This window comes from Ahaetulla prasina, chromosome 8 (genome assembly GCF_028640845.1).
Source record: "Ahaetulla prasina isolate Xishuangbanna chromosome 8, ASM2864084v1, whole genome shotgun sequence".
Classification (NCBI taxonomy): Eukaryota; Metazoa; Chordata; class Lepidosauria; order Squamata; family Colubridae; genus Ahaetulla; species Ahaetulla prasina.
In genome coordinates this window covers 75312062-75334803 of record NC_080546.1, presented here as the reverse complement: position 1 = coordinate 75334803, position 22742 = coordinate 75312062, and the positions used below count along the sequence as shown (strand labels likewise).

Below are 22742 nucleotides of genomic sequence, written 5' to 3'. Positions count from 1 at the left end.
ATAACAAAATGAGCCTTTTGCTGTAATAACCATGCTCCACTCCTTTAGCTGCCTGAGTGATTTACACACACATAAAAAAAAGAAGTGGTAGTTGTCATAAATGCTGTTGTGATGTTCATGTCAGCATTTTGGACAAAACTGTTAGATTCTGTTGATACTTCTGAGGGCAGGGCAAGGCTGCTGACCTTTTGACTGACTGAAGTCTCATTGCTGCTGAGAAAGTAAGATTTTTTAAAAAAAATAAGGGGCAAAGCAACTTCCATTGGCTAAAGCAGGGCTGTCAAACTCCCAGCCCACAGTCCAGATGCATCACGTGCTTGCTCTACCCACACCCAGTTTAGCGAAGGGGGAAAAAAGTCCCGATATGTCACGTGACGACGCCATGATGATGCGAGTTTCACACCCCTGGCCTAGAGGCCGCTACAGATTTTGTCCATTTCTTAATGACTAGATCCTAACTATCTAGGAACAAGCAGGGAAGTTGTATAGGAGGCAGACATGGGGTTTTTTTAAGGGATTAAATCAATGGTTGCATATCGGCAAACTTGAAGCATGTGTTTTGCCTTTAAAACACTTTAAAAACTTCCAACACATTTTAAAAATTCACTTTTTGGAATCCAGCCATATTGGAAGGTCTGAGGGATACAGGCAGCCATGTTTGATAGTAGTTGCAGTTTGCAAATATCCAAGGGCAGTTCTGTGACATTACAGCAGTCTATATGCCAGCACTTTGCCAGCGGGTTTTTTTTATTATTCCAGGAATATCTAAAATTGGGCCACCAGCCCAAGTAGGGAAAAAAATCCTCCTGGCAAAATTTCCCCCTAACATTCCATGAGAAATATACAATCCAGGAGAATCCCAAATTGCTCTTTCTGAAGGGAGTCCAACCCTATCAAAAATTAACATTGATATCAACCTGGAATTCAGTCAACCTCTGAATCAACAGCATTGTAAATTGCTTAAGGTTAAGACTGAGCCTCTTTCTTCGTCTTTATAGTTTCCAGATCACCAGCTGGGTTTTTTTTAAAAAAAACAAAACACCACCATCACGTCATTTATCAATTGACCTACATGTAGTGCTGGGTATCATCAGTGAATTCATGGAAATCAACTCTAAACCACTGAATGATCTTCCAAAGCAGCTTTATGTGGATAATCAATAAAGTGGAAGAGAAGGATGGACCTGGAGCACCTCATATTGGGATTCCTGATGATTTGACTGCTTTTTTCCCCCCGTACACACAAACAAGAACCATCCAGTCATGAAGAAACAGAACCACCATAAAATAGGATCCAATTTGCAACTTGAAGGGGGAAAAAACCCAAATTACATCATCCCTCTCTTTACTGAAGAGACTTGTCAACTGGCAGATGACCTGAATCTATTCTACTGTAGGTCTGAGAGGAGATCACTGTCATCTACTGCTACCTGCTAGAAGCTGTTTTTAAACCTGTTTGTCCAGCTGGCTATACTGGTCTTCTGCCCGATGGTAAAAGTGAAAAGAGATACTGGCCAGCGTATGAATAATCCCTAAGTATCTTCCTTACTCTGCCAAAACAGTGAGACCTGTCGATGTCATCCAGTGGTGTTAGAGGGCAACCAGTGGTTTCTTGTGCCAAATTGATCACTCTATGTAGTGCTTTCCTGTCTACAGCTGTTAAACCAGCACACCATACTGTTATACAGTATGTGAGGACACTTTCTATCATGGATCAATAGAAAGAAGTCATCAACTGTTGTTCCACCTGATTTTTCCACAGGACACTAAAGAAATGTAGTCTCTGTTGCGCCTTATTAACCACCAGGGATGTGTTATTTTTCCAGGTGAGATCTTGACTAATGAGCACTCCCAAGAATTTAAAGGAGGAAACCCTCTCCACATTTCCCTGCTTGATATATAGTGGGGGAGGTTCCTCTCTGTGCTTCTGGAAATCCAGCACCCTCTCCTTTGTCTTGCTAGTATTTAGAAGTAGGTTGTTTTTGAACACCGAACAATGGATATTTAAGCAGCAATCTTCAATTCTTATGGCCTACCTGTGACTCCAATTTAAGCACAAATTCTATTTTTAACATTTGGTCCAATATCTCTTGAAGTGAAAGAAGAGCGAAAGTCCTTACTTTCTGATCCCTGAGGCTCTCAAGAGGCAGCCATCTTGATAATCTGTCATGATTTCCTATTTCCACAGCTGACGAAATTGAATGTGAATTTTTAACAAAATTCTTCGTAGGATTATTACCTCTGTTTTTCTTACCTGTGAGATAACCTTGCCAACTTGCCAGTGTAGTACCCTATTGTTGCCTATCTGTTTCTACCTTGTGAAAGAAACAGCCAGATAGTATTCTATAGCCAAATAAGCTAAAATCAGGGGTGTAATGAAGACTGATTTTGTGTCCTTTCATGATGAGTCACAAGTCACAATTATTTTTATAGGCGATGTGAACATTAATCAAACATTTCTTAGGGGTTTGGGGCATTGAAAAGGTTGGGAAGTGCTGAACTGAAGGATTATTTTCAATTTCAGATTCAAACGTAACAGCAAATGGTTTGCAGTTTTAGATTTAATTGCAATATCAGCATTCATTATTGTGCAAAGAAAAACAATCTAAAAGCCATTAAGTTTAGTGGATAAGAATATGATGAACACAGAATAGGCTTTTTATTAAGATTGATATCAAATATTATTTTGTCCTTTCTGAAAAATAAGAGTTATGTATCCAATAAGTACAAGTAGAATTAGGAGTGAGGGAAGCCTGACCTGCGTGTATTATTCTTAAGGGATAGGATTGCTTAGTTAATTTAACTAACTGAATTGCACACATAACTTGTTAATTGCACACCCAGAGAAATATGTGCTGAGATACTGTCCAAGCTAAACTCTAATATTTACGGGACCGCCTACTGCTACCGAATACCTCTCACCGACCCGTGCGCTCTCACAGAGAGGGACTCCTCAGGGTGCCGTCAGCTAGGCAGTGCCTTCTGGCGACACCCAGGGGGAGGGCCTTCTCTGTGGGGGCTCCCACCCTCTGGAACGAACTCCCTCCAGGACTTCGTCAACTTCCGGACCTCCGAACCTTCCGGCGCGAGCTTAAAACACACTTATTCATCTGCGCGGGACTGGATTAGATTTTAAATTTATTGGTTTTAAATGGGTTTTATTATTTATATGGTTTTAACAATTCGGCTATGGAATAAGTTTTTTACTTGTTATTTTAGTTTGTATTTATATGTATTTTTAAGTGCCTGTGAACCGCCCTGAGTCCCTAGGGAGATAGGGCGGTATATAAATGTGAAAAATAAATAAAATAATATCTGTCATTGGAAGATAGCACTTTTAGGGCCTACAAAGGTATTGAACATAGCACACATAATTGCAACAAGCCAACTGAGCAATTAACTTTAGGCAAAAACACTGACTGAAGATAGGACAACACTGAGTGGAGTTTTAAAAGTTATGGTTCAGTTCAGTGAACAGGGATACCTTTGGTATTCACTCTCTCTAGCATGCAATGGAAAATTATTGGGTTGGATGATTTAGAATATAGGTTTTCAAACTACAAAATAATGTCTTGATTTGTAGTTATATCTTAAGAGACTTTTGTAGAATCAGCAGTGCCAAATATAAAAGGGAACCAAAGTGAAATATCTATTCTTCCAAAACTGCTATTACAACCAGTTAAACTCTGTGTGAATCTCCCAAATGGAGTGTAAATAAAAATGCTGCCTATGTGAAAATCTGTACCGTTTTCAGATCTCTTTGCCATTATTTAGTAGAAACTTGGGAGTTCATAGATATTTTTGTTTTAGATTTGTCCTTAATGTTATTTCTGGACATACAAGTCAGTATATTAATTTATATTTCATTTTCTATTTTCCAGTCTGGACTTCCATTTTTTTAAAAAATACACGAAATACATGTGTACATATGAAAATGTACACCAGTGGTGGGTTGATACCAATTCTACCCGAATCGGCGAACTGGTGGGGGCAGTGGCGGGAGGCTCTGCCCACCCACAGCAGACACTTCTGTGCAAGCGCAGAAGCAGTGAGTGTGTGCACAAGCAAACCGGAATGACGGGTTTTGCAACCCATGACTGATGTACACTCATATTTATTTCTGTCAATATAAATATTTTTATAAATACTTTTACATTTTTTTTCAAGAAAGCCTCTTCATATGAAGCATTAATGTTGTGCACAGTGTGCTCAAAGTTATGGATTCATTGACTTCTTTGTAAGGGTGGACAGGGGGTCTGCAAACTTGGCTCTTTTAAGACTTGTGGACTTCAACTCCCAGAATTCAACTCTGGGAGTTGAAGTCCACAAGTCTTAAAAGAGCCAAGTTTGCAGATCCCTGGTCTAGGACAACTTGCCGTGGCCAATTCACCACAGCCAACTCGCCCCGGAACAACTCACTACAGGACAAGAGTTACACTAATATCAAAGAAATGGTGGAATAGAATCATTAAATAAAGAATTCAAGAAGAGGGACAAAATGAAATGTGAATGACAAAAATTAAAATATTTTTAATTATTTTAAATAATTCAATTAAACTGTTGAATTGGCCACAGCAAGTTGTCTCACAGCAAGTTGGCTGTGTTGAGTTGGCCATGGTATGTTGGCTGCAACAAGCTGGTCACAGCGAGTTGTCCCATTCTGTCTTTGCAATTGCTTTTTGCCTTGTAAATGCACATATAGATGTAGTTGTAGTTGTGTACATACAAATATCATGGTGCCCTATAAGCAGCTCAGTATGATTGCAATAGGGATGCGGTGGCTCAGGGGCTAGGACGTTGAGCTTGTCGATCGAAAGGTCAGCAGCTCAGCAGTTCAAATCCCTAGTGCTGCCATATAACGGGGTGAGCTCCCATTACTTGTCCCAGCTTTGCCAACCTAGCAGTTTCAAAAGCACGTAAAAATGCAAGTAGAAAAAATAGGGACCACCTTTGGTGGGAAGGTAACAGTGTTCCGTGTGCCTTTGGCATTGAGTCATGCCGGCCACATGACCACAGAGACGTCTTCAGACAGCGCTGGCTCTTTGGCTTTGAAACGGAGATGAGCACCGCCCCCTAGAGTCGGCAACGACTAGCATGTATGTGTGAGGGGAACCTTTACCTTTACTTTATGACTGCAATAAGCAAAATTGCAATAAGCAAAATGATTTCCCATTAAGAGCTACAGAACCAAACCTAATTAAGCTTATTTTAAAGCTTCTATTATTTTATTTTATTTGTTTATGAGATAGATAGATAGATAGATAGATAGATAGATAGATAGATAGATAGATAGATAGATAGATAGATAGATAGATAGATAGATAGATTAGCAGAGTTGGAAGGGACCTTGTAGGTCATCTAATTCAACCCCCCAGCCAAGCAGGAGATGCCACACCATCCCTGAGAAATGGCAGTCCAATCTCCCCTTGAAAGCCTCCACTGATGAAGCTCCCACAACTTCAAAAGGCAAGCTGTTCCATGGGTTGATTGTTCTCACTGTCAGAAAATTTATCCTTATTTCTAGTCTGAATTTCTCCTTGATCAGTTTCCATCTATTATTTCTTGTCTGGCCTTCAGGTGCTTTGGAAAATAGGTTAACCCCACCCTCCTCTCTGTGACAGCCCCTCAAATATTGGAACACTGTTATCAAGTCTCCCCTGGTCCTTCTCTTCACTTGGATGCATAGGTCATCCCAATAACTCTAGATTACAGATTACCAATAAAAAAATTATATCATCAATAATATTATGAACTTTTCTGGACTTTTACCAAAGAAAGTCTGAGAAGAAAACAACAACCATTCAAAAGACAAAAACGTTATACAGGAATATGTCTCACACTCTCATCCAAACCCTGGAAATTGACACAGATTTTAAGGCTCATTTAAATGGGAATCCAATTGGAATGGTGCTCCAGAGCATAGGGAAGGCCAGCTTCCAAGCTCCTATCAGGTGAAATTTCAGAGAGAAAAATCAGCATGTACTTGCTATACTGTACAATTATATATACTGTTGCTGTATAATTGCGCTTATTTTGCCTGCTAATAGTCTTAGTTTCAGACTGAATATATCTTTTATCTTTCATTCTTTCAACAAGGTTCATAAAGCTATAGCAGTAAGCAATTTTCAACTTTGCAGTTTGATTTCTTGGATTGCCAGAATATCTAATGCAACCAAGGTAAAATAAAATATTGTATTCAACACACAGTAGATGTATTATACGCACAACAGAATATTTCAATGTTTTACATTATGTTGAATATTTAATATTGATTTAAGATTAGCTCATCTCAGAGATTTTAACAACTTATTATTTACCCATTCTGCCTGTAACGATAACATGATTCCAAGATGCTGAAAGATGGTACAAATAGCACAAAAAAGAAACTTAATCCACATAATTAACGTTCTATTTGAAGGCTACATTAAGAAAGCAAAAAAAAAAATCCTCTTTAGTTTTTAGATTAAAACTGACATTGTTCATAAACATATACCACAGGATATATGGAGATAGTGTGTATAATCATCTTCACCTATTATAACATTTCAATTTGCAGCTGCTGACTTTTTCACTTGCTGTTTTATTTCTGTCTCATTTTGTAGTTCTGTTCACACACATACATACAAAACAAGTACACACAAATTTTCACCTCTTTTCAGAAATGGAATTCATTTTCTTTCTTTTTTTTAACTTGAGACTTTTCTACTAATTGCATCCAAATAGAAAACTGCAACAGAATCAATTTTCCTTTTCGAAGTAGAATAATTTCAGCATCATATCTTCCTAAACCATTGGCATTATGATTGGGGTGAGATACCAGCTGTACGCTGATGATACTCAGCTGTACTTCTCCACCCCAGGCCACCCCAACGAAGCTGTTGAAGTGCTGTCCCGGTGTTTGGAAGCCGTACGGGTCTGGATGGGGAGAAACAGGCTCAAGCTTAATCCCTCCAAGACGGAGTGGCTGTGGATGCCGGCACCCCGATTCAATCAGCTGCAGCCGCAGCTGACTGTTGGAGGCAAGTTATTGGCCCCAAAGGATAGGGTGCGCAACTTAGGTGTTCTCCTGGATGAACGACTGTCGTTTGAAGATCATTTGACGGCCGTCTCCAGGAGGGCCTTCCACCAGGTTCGCCTGGTTCGGCAATTGCGCCCCTTCCTTGATCGGGATGCCTTGTGCACAGTCACTCATGCGCTCGTTACCTCCCGCTTGGATTATTGTAATGCTCTCTACATGGGGCTCCCCTTGAGGTGCACCCGGAGGCTTCAGTTAGTCCAGAATGCAGCTGCGCGGGTGATAGAGGGAGCTTCACGTAGCTCCCGTGTAACACCGCTCCTGCACAGACTGCACTGGCTACCTGTGATCTTTCGGGTGCACTTTAAGGTTTTGGTTACTACCTTTAAAGCGCTCCATGGCTTAGGGCCTGGGTACTTATGGGACCGCCTGCTGTTACCTCATGTCTCCCACCGACCCGTACGCTCACACAGAGAGGGACTTCTCAGGGTGCCGTCCGCCAAGCAATGTCGGCTGGCGGCCCCCAGGGGAAGATCCTTCTCTGTGGGGGCTCCCACCCTCTGGAACGAACTTCCCCCGGGTTTACGCCAAATACCTGACCTTCGGACCTTCCGCCGCGAATTGAAAACACATCTATTTATTCGCGCGGGGCTGGCTTAAATTTTACTGGTTTTAAATTTTCTATCATTAATTTTAAGGGGTTTTTAGTTTTATATATTTTAAAGTTTTTAGGCCAACTATGTAATAAGTTTTTTTAATTTGTATTTTAATTGTATATTTTACTGTTTGTTTTACCTTGGCTGTACATCGCCCTGAGTCCTTCGGGAGAAGGGCGGTATAAAAATCGAATAAATAATAATAATAATAATAATAATTGCACATTTCTATTGGAAGCAATGTTTTCTAAAACCATGGAATAAAATTTAATATGTTCCGGTGCGGGCAGATAGATATTGTGACTTAGGCCCAAGCAGTTATTACCAGACACAATCAATCCTAAACAAACATATTTTATTAAAACAGCTCAGAATTACTTCATTCTCAGCTTAGTCCAAATTAATTCTAAAACAAAGTCCTTCAGAAAAAATCCTTCGGCCTTACCACAAACCTTTGTCTTCTTTGGCACCCTGCCAAAGGCTTTTCTTGGCAAGAACCCCACAAAGTTCAGAAACAGGAGATGCCGAAACAATTGTAGCAATGTTGCTTTCCTACAAAGAATCCAAGAGCCATTGCTGCTCTTTTAAGCCTTTTGGGAGGGGCCAATCATCTCCTGGCCTTACTCCTGAGTTGTCCTTTTTGCTTTAGCTGCTCTTGCCTTGTGGCAGCTCTGCGCATGTACGCACTAGGAACAGGCTCCTCCTGTTCCTCTGCCTCTCTGCTGTCTGCCTCTGGAGGCTCCGGCGTCCGCACATCGCTCCCAGATGGTCCTGGCCCCATCTCTGCCTCTGATGCAAAGCCCTCGTCCGGGCTTTCCCCTGACTTGAGGACTGACCCATTGTCCTCCCCAGCCTCCTCACTGTCCAACTCCGCTGCCAGCTTTGCAGGCCTCTGGTGGACCACAACAATAGAAAAAGAGAGAAAGACAGACAGACAGTGGGAAGAGGAGGAGGAGGAAGTGGAGAAGGAAAAGGAAGTGGTAGAGGAGGAGGAGGAGGAAGAAGAAGAGGAGGAATTGGACTGTATAATACATACATTTATTTTAAAAGTCATTATGTATCATTTTATAAATTCTCTCTTCTATAAATAAATTGTAACCTGGAAAAACATTCTAACAAAAAATGCAAGAGTATAATGAGCTTTTTTCTATTAGTTAAATAAATGTCAACAAGAATCAGAACATAGCTTCGTCCAAAAGGAATTGGAAAGTTTTTCCATCTGATATTTACTCATACATGAATATTTTTTTTTTAAAAAATAATCCTTTTATTATTAGTAATAGTTCAATATGGGCAACTGGGCATATAATTATAGCCTAACAGTTTTCATGAAATAATGCAGGAACACCATAACCTTTGGCTAGCATACACAAAAAGTAAAGGGAATTCCAAATACTTTTTCACCCGTACTCTTCATTCAGTTTGGTATATTTAAAGCATCTCCTGAAATGAAGCTATACATGACATATGTTCATTGTCTACAAAGTTTCCTACAATGTGTTTCTCAATTCATCTCCCTTCTTCCAAAGATTATAAACAGCAAGTTCATAAATGGTTTTTTAAAGATAAATACCTCTAAAATTATCTTTTTTGCAATGAAACATTTACTTGTCATAACATTATCTTTGTTGTGTTAGAGCTGCAGTAATAATCAGACGCCCAAACATCCAACAAGTGGGGGTGGTGTTCGACAAAAATAAACTTGGTTGTTAGCATATTTATAGATAAACATTATAAGGAATGCTTATAATATTAGACCTGTGGTAGCTAGGAATTCATGAATATATGTATACGTTTTGTATGAAACGCAGTGGTGCAGACTGAAAATGTGAACAATTTGCAACATAATTTCGATCACTATTAATATGCATCTGAAAATCAACCTTTGATAGTCCCAAATATTTGTATTTGGCAAGTAAATAAAATAAATAATTTCAAATAGTAAAAAAAAACCCACTAATTTGAATATCTTAATAGAATGTTTCCTAAAGATAAGGAGATGGCTAAAGAAATGTTAAGCCATGCAAAAGCTAGTAGGAGATTTGATATACAGTATGTGGTCCCTTGTGAGGAATGAACATTCCTAGAAACAAGCAAAACTAGCACTGAACATAAAACATAGAATAATAGACTTGGAAGTGACACTGGAGGTCTTCTAATCCAACTGTCAACTCGCAAAGCATCCCTGGCTAGCTCTTGAGTTGTCATAGGCCAGGAGGTATGGGAAACTGGTGAAACTGCAAAGCAGCAAAAAAACAGATGCACATTCCACGCTTATCTCCCTCAAGGCTGTATCAGAGGGATACCTATAGCAGTTGAAGGGGAGTGACCTCTACAATCTGCAAAATTGCTCCGTTGGCTAATATGATTGATGACACACCCTGGGGAGATATGGGGGAAACATGGTCATAATTGGAATGTAAATTACGTTGTCAGAGCTGGCTTCACTTGGGAACTTGCCGACATGAAGCTCCTAATAAATATCTGGATTTCTTTTGAAGCTTGGCTCAATACTCATGATTTAATTAGGGCATCCATCAGAGCCCTGACACCAGGGGTGAAATGCTCCCGGTTCGGCCCAGATTGGCCGATCCGGTAGCGATGACAGCGGGTGGTTCGGAGAACCGGTAAGAAAAACCCCTGCCCCCTCCCACGCCTGTGCCCAGCTGAGCCACGCAAAAATGCTTTTAAAAGGTAAAAAAAGAGGCTCTGATGATCACAGCTGAGCCACGCAATCATCAGAGCCTTTTTTTTTACTTTTAAAAGCATTTTTTTACAACCTCTTTGGCCAAATAGGTTGTAAAAAAAATACTTTTAAAAGTAAAAAAAAATTGCATGCCACAGCTGATCACACACACACCCCTCACGGTGTTCTACTTATCCCATGCCACATTTGGTGTGTGGTGCGCACTGCGCATGCACACACAGTGCACATGTGCAGCCAGTGAACCCGTAGTAAACTGGTTCAGATTTCACCACTGCCTGACACCAACCCCTGCTTAAGTAGGAGACCCTATACCATTTCAGACAATTGGTTGTCCAATCTCTTTTTGAAAGCCTCCAGTGATGGAGCACCTACAGTTTCTGAAGCTAGGCAAGCTATTCCATCAATTGATTGCTCTTATTGTTAAGAAATTTCTCCTTAGTTCTAAGTTGCTTCTCTCCTAGTTTCCATCCATTGTTTTTTGTCTTGCTTTTTGGTACTTTGGAAAATAGCTTGACCCCCATGTCTTTGAGGTAGTCCCTCAAAGTAAATTGAGTATCATTTTCTATTTGCATGAGGGCAGGTGCAAAGTATGAATTAAGCAATTCTGCTCTCTTGCTCTCTCTCTCTTTACTATTTGTTACTTCTTTGCCATCTCCTCCCATTAGTAGACCTATTGTTTCTTTGACTTTTTTCTTGGTTTTTATGTGTTGAAAGAAACTTTGTAAATGTTTTTTTTACATTTGTTGCATGTCTTACTTCATTCAAAGCCTTAGCTTTCTTAATTTCGCTTTTGTAGATTCGGGCTATTTGTTGATACTGTGCCTTAGTTATGTGTCCCTCTTTCCATTTTTTGTAATTATCCTTTTTTTTTTTTTTTGTCTCAGTTGGTCTGAGATTTCTTTGCACACCATGCTGTTTTTTTCTTGGTTTTCTTGTTTGTTTGTTTGTTTGTTTGTTTTTCTTTTTAGTGGTATTAAACTGGAGTAGGCTTTTATAATTGTATTTTTCAGAGTATTCCCAAGCTTCTTGAGTTGATTTCACCCTTAAGATTTTGATCCATGGCATCCTTCCCAACTCCCTCTGCATTTGGTAAACCAGCTCTTTTAAAATTTAAGATACTGGTTTGATTAACAGATTAACAGAGTTGGAAGGGACCTTGCAGGTCATCTAGTCCAACCCCCTGCCCAAGCAGGAGATCCTACATCTGCCTCTACCTAGGATTGAACTCACAACCTCCTGATTGTGAAGCAAGAGCTCCATCTCTATGTTCTGTTGATTGTGTCTGTTTGATATTGAATTCTAATATGGCATGGTCACTCTTCCCTAAACTTCAATCCCTTCTATCACTTATTCTATGTTGGTAAGAATAAGATCCGGTATAGCTGTTCCTCTAGTTGCCTCATCTACCTTTTAGGTGATAAAATTATTAGCTAGGTTGGTCAGGAATCTGCTTGATGACACATTTGTAGCAGAGTTTGTCTCCCAGTTGATGTCAGGGTAGTTAAATTTCTTCATTACTATTGTGCTGTGTTTCCTATGTACGTTGGTTAACTGATCAGCAAAAATTTCATCCATTAAATTAGTAAAAAGGTCATCTATTAAAAGTTGCCTCTACTTCTTCTTTATGGAAGACAGAATTGGTTATGTTTTTAAAGAACAACACAAGGATATGTTGTATGAAGTGAGAATCGGTTATTTTAAAAGTGTACGTGAAGAAAAAAGAAGAAATAGGATGAAAAAAACATAGGGATATTGAATGCATATGGTCTGGATGCAAAAGTGAGCGGGTGTTATGAAATAAGTATGTTGGGTTGACTTTAGTTTATAGAAAAAATTAATAGTAAAGATATTCCACGACAAATCTAAATAGTAATAATGAAAGGAATGAGAGAGAAAAATGAGTAGTGATGTTCCATTCCTCAGAAAGAGAGGCAGGAGAAGAAAAGGTAATGCAGGAATTAAAGCTAAAACATCTTTTAAAACAAGCAGTTTTATATTCTTCTTAAATACCAGAATTAACTAAATTTTAGAACTTCTCTATTTTTTCCCAATTATCAATGAATTCTTATTACTCATGTGGCTTCAGCTGGCACAGAATGCAGCAGTGGGAGCAATTACTTGTGTGTTTCTAGAAGAATATGTGTTATACTGTACATCTACTCTGCTTACAAATATGCTTCTGGAACAAATTCATGGTGCCAGTTTTAACTTTGAAAGCCCTGCACAGCATGGGACTGGTTATTTTAAGGACCACCTCTACCTGATTACATCTTCCCACCCCACCAGATCCAGCAAAGCAGGCATACTGTCAATCCCATCCGCTAAAAAGCATCATTAGGGAGGTCCTAGGCACTGGATCTTTTCTGTTCTATTTTATAGAATGCTAGCTGATAACCCAACATTGCCCAGGTATTTATTTATCCCAACCCTGTATTAGACAGGAAGAGCAACTTCACCCTGAGCCCTGATTTCGGCGAGAATTAAATTCATTAAAAATGTTTTCCCTGTGCCCCCAGAAGCGTCAAATAAAATGATACCGCCTTGTTGTTTTGCTAGCTGATCAATGATCATTTGATATGCTTTTTTCTGATCTTGATTTAGAAGTGGCTTCTTGTCTGCGATATATGCACTAAGCTGTTCAACACTGAAGTTCTTTTCTCGTATGTAATCTGTGTGTGTAGTGGTGCAGGCAGGCTGAATTGCGGTAATGTTTTATTGATCGTGGCCATACATTTGTCCTTAGGAATAATCAAAGCCTTGTTGAAAATGTCTGGACCAAACATAATTTCTAATGTTGAATTTTCCCCTTTACCAGAGGGAGCCCTCTTGTGGAGTAATGTGAAGCCATTACCATGGCAACTCCACTGTGCTGCACAGTAGAAGCCATTTTAAGGCAATACATTAGAAGCTATTTTAAGGCACAACAGGCTGCATCTTAACAGAACACACACCCCAAGGTAAAATAAAAATAAGTTTGGTTGAAATTGCTCAAGGCATTCCAGAGTTATGCTAGAACATACACACATAACCGTATATATATATATATATATATATATATATATATATATATATATATATATATATATATATATATATATATATATATATATATATATATATATATATACGGGAGGGAGGGAGGGAGGAGGGAGGGAGGGAGGGAGGGAGGGAGGGAGGGAGAGGGAGAGGGAGAGGGAGAGGGAGAGGGAGAGGGAGAGAGATTCTTTCCCTTGAAATGAGGCTAGTTCTTTTTAACTTTCTGGAAGTCACTTAAGGTTATGTCATTTGGAGACCATAGGGAACTGGCAAAATATTGTGATGTCTCCAGTATAATTAACAGCTGGTCTTCATCCAATCACTTTTCAATTTTGTGCCTTTTATAATTTTAACATTTTATTTGCTGTATGATGCTAAGAAGCATTTGATTATGTGATGGGCAGACATATAAATATGATGAATAAATAAACATAAATAACATTTTTGATGGGATGTCAAAGAGAAGAATACATCCCAGAATACAAGACAGTGAATAATTTATTTTATTTACAGGAAACAGATTCTATGTGAATGTTAAGGAAAAACTTCCTAATGTTAAGAGAAGCAGAAAGGTGGAACAATTAATCAAAGAGGTGATGAATACCTCCTGTTAGATTTATTCAAATTTAGAACAGGAAATTGGATTTGATAGTTCACATTACCACTAGCTATGATCCTTTGATTTTATGTTGTTTCCACAAAAACAAGGTGAACTATAAAGAGCCATAAATTCTACATATTTGAAAGTTTTTCCTACAGTTCTTTTGAATAAATTAATATTAGGTAACTATATCAAACATTGCCTTTATATTGTAACAGGAGTTCCAGTAACCTGAGACACAAATGGGTTTCTAGTTGAACTACGGATAAAATCAACACTATTTAATTTCTGATTTCTGCTACTACCTTTGTTAAGGTCTGATGGCCAAAACTACTCCTTTAAAGCTTAGCAAGAAGGAGCCACCATCCAAATACTAAAGTCTAATTGTCTGCACTGTCTTGTCCTGAAGCCAAATAAATTAGAATATATAATGGAGACACAGAGACAGTTCAGATAATACTCAGCAAGAAGTATTATCTTTAAATCAAGGAAGCACATATGAAAAAGAAAGGAAAAACTACCAGGAAATAGCAATAGCAATAATACTAGACATATATACTGCTTCACAGTGCTTTACAGCCCTCTTTAAGCGATTTAGAGAATCAATATATTGTCCCAACAATCTGGGTCCTCATTTTACTGTCTTCAAAAGGATGGAAGGCTAAGTCAACCTTGAGCTGGTGACAGTCAAACTGCTGGCAGTCGGCAGAATTAGCATTCTAACCAATGCACCACCACAGCTCATGTAAATATTGTAAATATTGCAATTATAATTGTTTTATGGCTTTTAGAGTTCTGTAAAAAAATGTCCTGGCAACATATCCTGAAATTGTACTGAAATGTGACTAACTAAACATTGTTGTGAGATAATCAGCAGAAAAATAAAAGTTATATGTATGCTTTGAGTTTTGTTTTTCAAAACATAAATGTGAGTTAGAAAATAAATAAAATATTTAAATTATTATCTACTAGCTATGTCCTTGAAAAATTCTAAAATAGATTTTAGAAATATTATTTTCTTCTTTTGAGTTTACTTATAGGGAGTTAAAATAAAAATGATCCTAAGGTGATTTTATGGATAGTCATGATACTGCCATTATTTCAAGTGAATTTACACCAAGTCTTAATGTTTCAGCAAACTGATTTTTTTTAAAAAAAAAAAGATTAGAAACTCATTAAATATTGCTCATAAGAGGGCGAAAAAACAAGATGAAAACAGCCTGAATGACCTTTTATGAAAGAAAGTGCATTCAGCACTAATAGAGCTAAGGACAGGTCAAGAGGGAAATACCTCCTAAGTTCCTTCCATCTTCACCATATGGATGTACTAAAAGCTTTATAAATAATTTAGCAAACTGATGGACATGTTTTTAAACACTATTAAACCCACTGATAAAGAAGTGGCACATTGGCAGGAAGTGTGGGAGTGAAAATGGAAAGCACATGGCTTCTATTTTGTGGTTATTGTAGGAATCAGAAGGGATGGTGTAAATGCAATTCTAAATTATGGCAGGTTTGCCAGACTTCAATTTAGCTTTCCATCCAAGAAACACTTAAAGCAAAGCTATACATTAGGGCCACACAATTCACTTCAAAAGCAGAAATGGACTTCAGTATGAGAAGACATGAAAATGGACTCCTTAAATCAGCCATTTTTTTCCCATGCACACAGTTATTCTGTTCAGGTACTTACATGATCACAGCAGAAAAAAATATTTGGCTTAAGGAGCTCAAGAGATATATTTGGTTGTGCCTTCATGTCAGGGGTGAAATTCACTGCAGACCTTCTTGCTCTGCGAGATTCCCCTCTCTCGCAGGTTTGGCCCTCCACACTATCGAGGGCCCATCTTGAGGACGGGTTTTGGAACCCCGAGAATTGGCATGCTAAATCTAGGAGGCTTAGGGGATTTTTAACTAATTGTTTTAATCGTTTTTTAAGTAGGAGTTTTAATGGAAATTTTAAGGTGGGGAGGGAAACTGACGGGTTTGGGTTGGGGGGAGATAGGTGGGGGGGAAAACCCATCAGGGAAGATGCTAAGTCCAACATGTGTTCGCGGCGGTAATTTAACAGGTCCGAAGGCAGCGGGGGAGGATTTCGTTCCAGCTTATCAGGGTCGAGTTATCAATACGGTAAGCGGGAGAGGCAGATATGACGGAAAGGGGGGGGCATATCAGGTTTCGGGGGTTTGCTCTCGCTGTTTAAGAGTGATTGAGTGCTCCGGCCCCCCAGGATTTTCCCATTCCCCGAGTGGCCAGAGTACTCGGGACTTGGGCCTTCGGCTGATGTTATGTAATGCTAGGTCCATGGTTAACAAAGCTCCCCTGATTTCAGATCTAATTCAGGAAGGGACCGCGGACGTTATGGGCATTACGGAAACCTGGTTGGGCACCGAAGGGGGGGTTCCCCTAGTGGAGATGTGCCCACCAGGTTTCCGAGCATTCCATCAGCCGAGGGCCCAGGGTAGGGGTGGTGGGGTGGCGGTTATTATTAAGGAGAGTCTTGAGCCGAGGGAGACCACTGTGCCTCAGATAGCTGGGTGTGAATCCCTCTACGTGAAGTGGGGTCGTAGGACTCAGGTGGGCTTGCTGATCACATACCTGGCTCCTTGCTGCGTGACAACAGCCCTGCCCGAGCTGTTGGAGTTGCTGGCCGGGTTGGCGGTTGAGACCCCTAGACTGTTGGTCATGGGGGATTTCAATCTGCCATCAACTGACGCAGCGTCCTTGACGGCTCGGGAGTTCATGGCTTCCATGACAGCCATGGACCTGATTCAACTAATTGACGGCCCTACCCAAATTGGGGGAGGCACCCTAGACTTGATTTTTATCTCTGGCCAGTGGTTGAATGATCTGATTTTAAAGGATTTAGCTGTTGAACCTTTGTCATGGTCAGATCATTTTCTTCTTCGCCTGGACTTTCTGACCGCTACCCACCACTGCAGGGAGATGGAACCAATGCGTTGGTGTTGGTCTGCAGGGAGATGAAACGCCGGAGAGGACGCCTAGAGAGTGCCTGGAGATCCAGCCGCTCTGAGGCTGACCGGACACTAGTTAGGTCCTATAGCAGGACCTACCTAGTGGCATTGAGGGATGTGAAACGTTTTTACGTTTCCTCCCTCATTGCATCGGCAGATAACTGCCCAGCCGCCCTGTTTCAGGTGACCCGCTCTCTCCTTCAACAGGAGGGGCAGGAAGACCCCTTACAAGGGCGTGCCGAGGAGTTTAACGGTTATCTATACAATAAAATCATTCAGCTTCAGGACGGATTGGATCAAAATTGGGTAGATCCAGGCGAGAGTTCCGAGACCCGTCTTGTTGAGGTGGTTTGGGATAACTTTGACCCTGTGACTCCTGAGGACATGGACAGGTTGCTGGGTAGGTTGAATGCCACCACATGTTTACTGGATCCGTGCCCCGCCTGGTTGGTGCTGGCCACGCAGGAGGTGACACGAGGCTGGCTCCGGGGGATTACTAATGCCTCTTTGCGGGATGGGATCTTTCCCGCTGCCTTGAAAGAGGTGGTGGTGAGACCTCTCCTCAAGAAGCCTTCCCTGGACCCAGCTGTTTTAGGAAATTACCGTCCAGTCTCCAACCTTCGTTTTACGGTGAAGGTTGTAGAGAGTGCGGTGGCACGTCAATTACCCCAGTACCTGGATGAAACCATCTATCTAGACCCGTTCCAGTCCGGCTTCCAGCCTGGTTACAGTACAGAGACGGCTTTGGTCACGTTGGTGGAGGATCTCTGGAGGGCCAGGGACAAGGGTTACTCTATAGTGCACTATAGAGGAAGGCTGTTTATAATGTTAAAAACACAGCAGTGGGTGATTTTTTCCCCCATTTGAATCATTAATGCTAAATGCTTGAATCACCAAAATATTATTCACTTGTAAAAGAAAGATCGGAGGATTGAAACAATGGCATACAGTATCTGAAGGAAAAGCCATTTATAAATTTAAATATATAAAAAGGACAGGCAGTTACATATACTGCTTCCTTTAAAATGCACTTGTATGTCTTCATATTCAGAATCATTTCTTGCTAAGGAATAGTATCATATTTACCTTATTTATAGGTTTCCTTAAATCATCCATATGTAACCATGCTGAGTAAGATCTGTATCAGTTGAGCAAATGTTCTTATACTTGGTTATACTCATGAATGCAATGCTACCAAGGATAATTCAGGCACAATCAATGTGATAGACAAAGTCCATGAAATCCATACTTCTCCAGCCTGAGAAATTTTCTAAACTTCAGCTAACTGTTTTTTTAAAAAAATAGGAAAGGAAAGGGCTTGCCCATTCATATAAATAATAGTGAGATTTTCTTTTCCTAATCATCAATAGAATATCTTTGTTATTTGTAAACTGGGAAAGATGGCTGCTGTGGACAGATTATTCTTCCTCATAAATGTTGAATACATGGAGAAATACAGTTATGTTCCAGGGGTGGGTTTTACTTACTTTTACTACCGGTTCGCAACGGGAGTACGGCTGCGCGCTTTTGCACATGCACAGAAGCTTCTGTGCATATGCAGATCACCAAATATGATGTCATTTTTAGTACCAGTTCTCAAGAACCGGACAGAACCAGGAGCAACCCACCACTACTGTGTGCCTTTATTTTCCATGTTGAGACTCGATTAGTACACTGAGGTAAAATGTTACCTCAGAGAATTCCTTACGCTTCCTATATTTGAGAAGAAGAAATGGTTCCCACAATAACTTTCCTTCTATATAGGACTTTCCAAATGATGCCTTAACTTCTACAATTTTTTTAAATTGCAATTTTCCTGTAATTGCAACAGTGGCATTAATTTACATTTCCATTAAAAAGGCATATTTTTGTTTAAATAGGAGTGAATGAAACAAAGCAGAGGCTTATCATTAGATCCTGCTCTGTTTAAGAGTAATTCCTTTATTTCCAATACATATCCTAATTTTAATTAATCTAGCAATAAATTCTTAGATTAGATAAGGGGCATTTCATAATAAAGTAGTGACTTTGCCTTTATGAAAGTTATTTTCCATTATACTCTTCAGATTTTAAGCTAATGCTTTCTGAAAAGCCATAATCATTCAAAAGGGAATAAAATAATGTTGTAGAAAAGTTAGAAGAAAACATATTTTCTTCAAACAAAAGTTTGTGTATCATACAAGGAAGTCTGGAAGACGCCTTATCAGTCACTATGAGTTTTAAAAGAGGAAATCAACTTTGAGAAAATCAAACAGACCTTCACTTTAGGGCCAAACTGAATTTTAAAAATAGATGCGAGCAAAGGAAAATATTTCTGAAGACAAATTATACTTTTTTTTTTAAATTTGAATTTATATCCCGCCCTTCTCCGAAGACTCAGGGCGGCTTACATTGTGTAAGGCAATAGTCTCATCCTATTTGTATATTTATATCCAAAGTCAACTTATTGCCCCCCCCCAACAATCTGGGCCCTCATTTTACCTACCTTATAAAGGATGGAAGGCTGAGTCAACCTTGGGCCTGGTGGGACTCGAGCCTGCAGTAATTGTAATTGCAGGCAGCTGTGTGTTAATAACAGGCTGCATTAGCCTGGTGAGCCACTTCCCAGCCCCAGCCAACTTTCAGAAGTGTAAACAAATTCTATGAGTTTCTATTACCTCACAGGTATCATAACCATCAAAAATGTGGAAAGTGAATGCATCAGAATTACATTACACTCCTGTATGGATTGACTGTAACATTCAATTATGGGAGCAGTTTAAAAATTCAGACTAAGAAATTTAGGAAATGCAAGTGATTTTCAGGGTTGGAGTTGGGGGTAAAAAAAGATTTGCACCATATGTGCCAACATACAAAGATGTCCTATTAATTGCTATTCTCTTTTGTTATTTAAATTTTAACAGAATATATCTATTAAAATATACACAGCCCATCCTTGAACAGCAATTGAAATAGTTTGCTAGTATAGCCCTTTAAAACAGGCAACATATCCAGCTCTGAAATATACTTAATGCCACCCAGTGAAATCCTCCTGTTATTACAAGTCACTAACATTTCTGTGTTTATTTTCAGATCAGTATCTTCATGACCCACTTATCTAACTATGGGAATGACCGACTAGGGTTATACACATTTGTCAATCTGGCCAGTTTTGTTCAAAGCTGGACCAATCTGAAGCTGCAGACATTACGTCCAATTCAGTTGGCTCACAAATATTTTGAACTCTTTCCAGAACAGAAGGACCCACTCTGGCAGGTAACATCCAGTGGTGGGATTCAATTTAAAAACCGATTCTCTGCCCTAATGATTTCTTCCAACAACCAGTTTGCCAAACAGCTCAGAAAGTTAACAACCGGTTCTCTCCCGAAATGGTGCGAACTGGCTGAATCCTACCACTGGTAACATCTATTTGATTGAATAGCATATTTGCAATATTATTGCAGTAAAGTCTGCTTGGCAAAAAAAAAAAAAATAGAAAAGGAAAAATTAACAGCAAAGACATTTTAATTTGTTTTGCATAGCTTGATAGATCCATTCCATTTCCTTTTCAAAATCAGCATGTTTTTTTCTAAGAGCACATTACCTGGCAGAGAAAGAGCTGGTGGTTACATTACCTTCATTAACACCTACCTGGAATCAGGCTCCAAAGTATCAACTCTCAGCTTGGTTGATATTAATGAGAGAAAAAAAAAAGAAGTCAAGATGAGAAAGGAAAACAGCTTTCATTTTCCTGCTGTATTGCTTTACTGCAATTTGTTTTGATGAATTGGCTGTGAGGTGAATTAACAATGAGATAAAGTAGACAATTATGTTATAGAATAATTAGGCTTTAAGCACTTCATGCGAGGGAGGTTCCTGACCCCTTTTCATATTTTATAAAGAATAAGAAACAGTCTAGAAGTCATTTGACAACAAAGGAAGAACTTCACACTTTTGTACCAAAAGGAAGGATATTGTAATGGAGTATGCACACATGGAAACAAATATGGATCTATCCATATTTGTCCTTCTAATGCCTAGTATTTTAATGTGTATTTAAAGGTGGTTTCCATGAGATACCATATTTTTCAGACTATAAGACGCTCCAAAGTATCTTAGCTTTTGGGGAGGAAAATAAAGGTGTGGGGAATCTGCCTCTGCCTCCCAGCAATTTAACTCCTTGCAGCAAACAGCAAACACCCTGCTTAGTTTCAGCACAGCCTCATTTAGCACAAGCAGCTGATTGGTGGTTGGATCAGCTTCCCGGAATACCACCTATCAGCTATTCCAGGCTGCAGGGATCGCCACCATTGCTGTTGCCACCTATCGCCGCCTCCGCATGCCCCATTTTTGGCCTGGACAGAATATTAAATATTCAGCTGGACAGAATATTAAATATTTGAAAGTTACTTCAAACTAATTTGTTTTGGGGTCTTTTTCAGAATCCATGTGATGACAGACGCCATCGTGATATCTGGTCTAGAGACAAAACTTGCGGCCACCTACCAAAATTTCTTGTGATTGGACCCCAGAAAACAGGTGAGAAAATAATACAGTTAAAAAAAAAACCACAACAGAAACAACAGCAACAACTGCTTTTAAAAATAGTGAGACAATTTTGTATTGGATGTAGCGATTTTGTAAGGCTCCTGAACTGGAAAAGCTATGAGAAACAATTAGGCACTTTTTAGGATTCTCAAACGACCATTGTTTGCCAATAATATGAATGTTTTCCTATAGTAGTAAAAATAGTATAATGATCAATGTAAAACATTGTTAGTACAATGTAATGAATATAAATTCCTAATATTAGCAAAGTTGTAGTATAAATAAAGTAGTATAAAGGGCCGGTTTAGCTCTGCCTGGTAAGGCCTGTTATTAAGAACACAAAGCCTGCAATTACTGCAGGTTCGAGCCCGGCCCAAGGTTGACTCAGCCTTCCATCCTTTATAAGGTAGGTAAAATGAGGACCCAGATTGTTGGGGGGGCAATAAGTTGACTTTGTAAATATATACAAATAGAATGAGACTATTGCCCTATACATTGTAAGCCGCCCTGAGTCTTCGGAGAAGGGCGGGGTATAAATGTAAACAAAAAAAAAAAAAAAAATATGTAGAAAATTTTAAGAAAAAACAATTTAATTTAATTCTTTGACATAAACCTACATAAAATTAATATATCATTCCACAAGTGGGATTTTCTTCTTTACCTTGGAATATATTTCTTGAAAACCATTATTTATTTTTAAATACCTCTTTAAATTAAACACTGTTTTTTTTTCTGCATTGTTATATAATCCTGACTACTTTCTTTTCCTTGCAGGAACAACAGCACTCTATTTGTTTCTCCTGATGCACCCCTCCATAATTAGTAATCTTCCTAACCCAAAAACCTTTGAGGAAGTTCAATTCTTTAATGGAAACAACTATCATAAAGGAATTGATTGGTAAGAATAATAAGACAAAAGTTTTTAGCATATACTGAATCTCAGAGGACTCATTATAGAAGTATTTGTGATTCCTAAACAATTTTTGGATGAATTTTCTGGGTACAGTGCCATATATATCAATTAGCAATTAGGCCACACTGATGAGATTTTTATCTAAGTATGGTTTTCTTTACTTGTCATTATAATAACAATATTTGTATTCTTTATATAATCAAATGCCATTCGGAAAAGAGCTATATAACTCCTTTTGTTTGTTATTCATATCTTTCCATTTGTTTTTAATTAGGTGTTCTAAATGCAATATAAATAACAGTAATAAAGAAA

At 39.1% G+C, this 22742-nt stretch overlaps 1 protein-coding gene across 1 annotated transcript in view; it reads left to right on the top strand.

Annotated features, from left to right (window-relative positions):
- The window catches only part of LOC131203178 (bifunctional heparan sulfate N-deacetylase/N-sulfotransferase 4), a 78022-nt gene that overhangs the window by 35483 nt on the left and 19797 nt on the right, over positions 1 to 22742 (top strand). The window contains exons 4-6 of the mRNA XM_058193136.1: positions 20063 to 20245; positions 21412 to 21508; positions 22292 to 22415. Coding sequence (XP_058049119.1) covers positions 20063 to 20245; positions 21412 to 21508; positions 22292 to 22415 — 404 coding nt within the window. The remainder of the gene's footprint in view (positions 1 to 20062; positions 20246 to 21411; positions 21509 to 22291; positions 22416 to 22742) is intronic.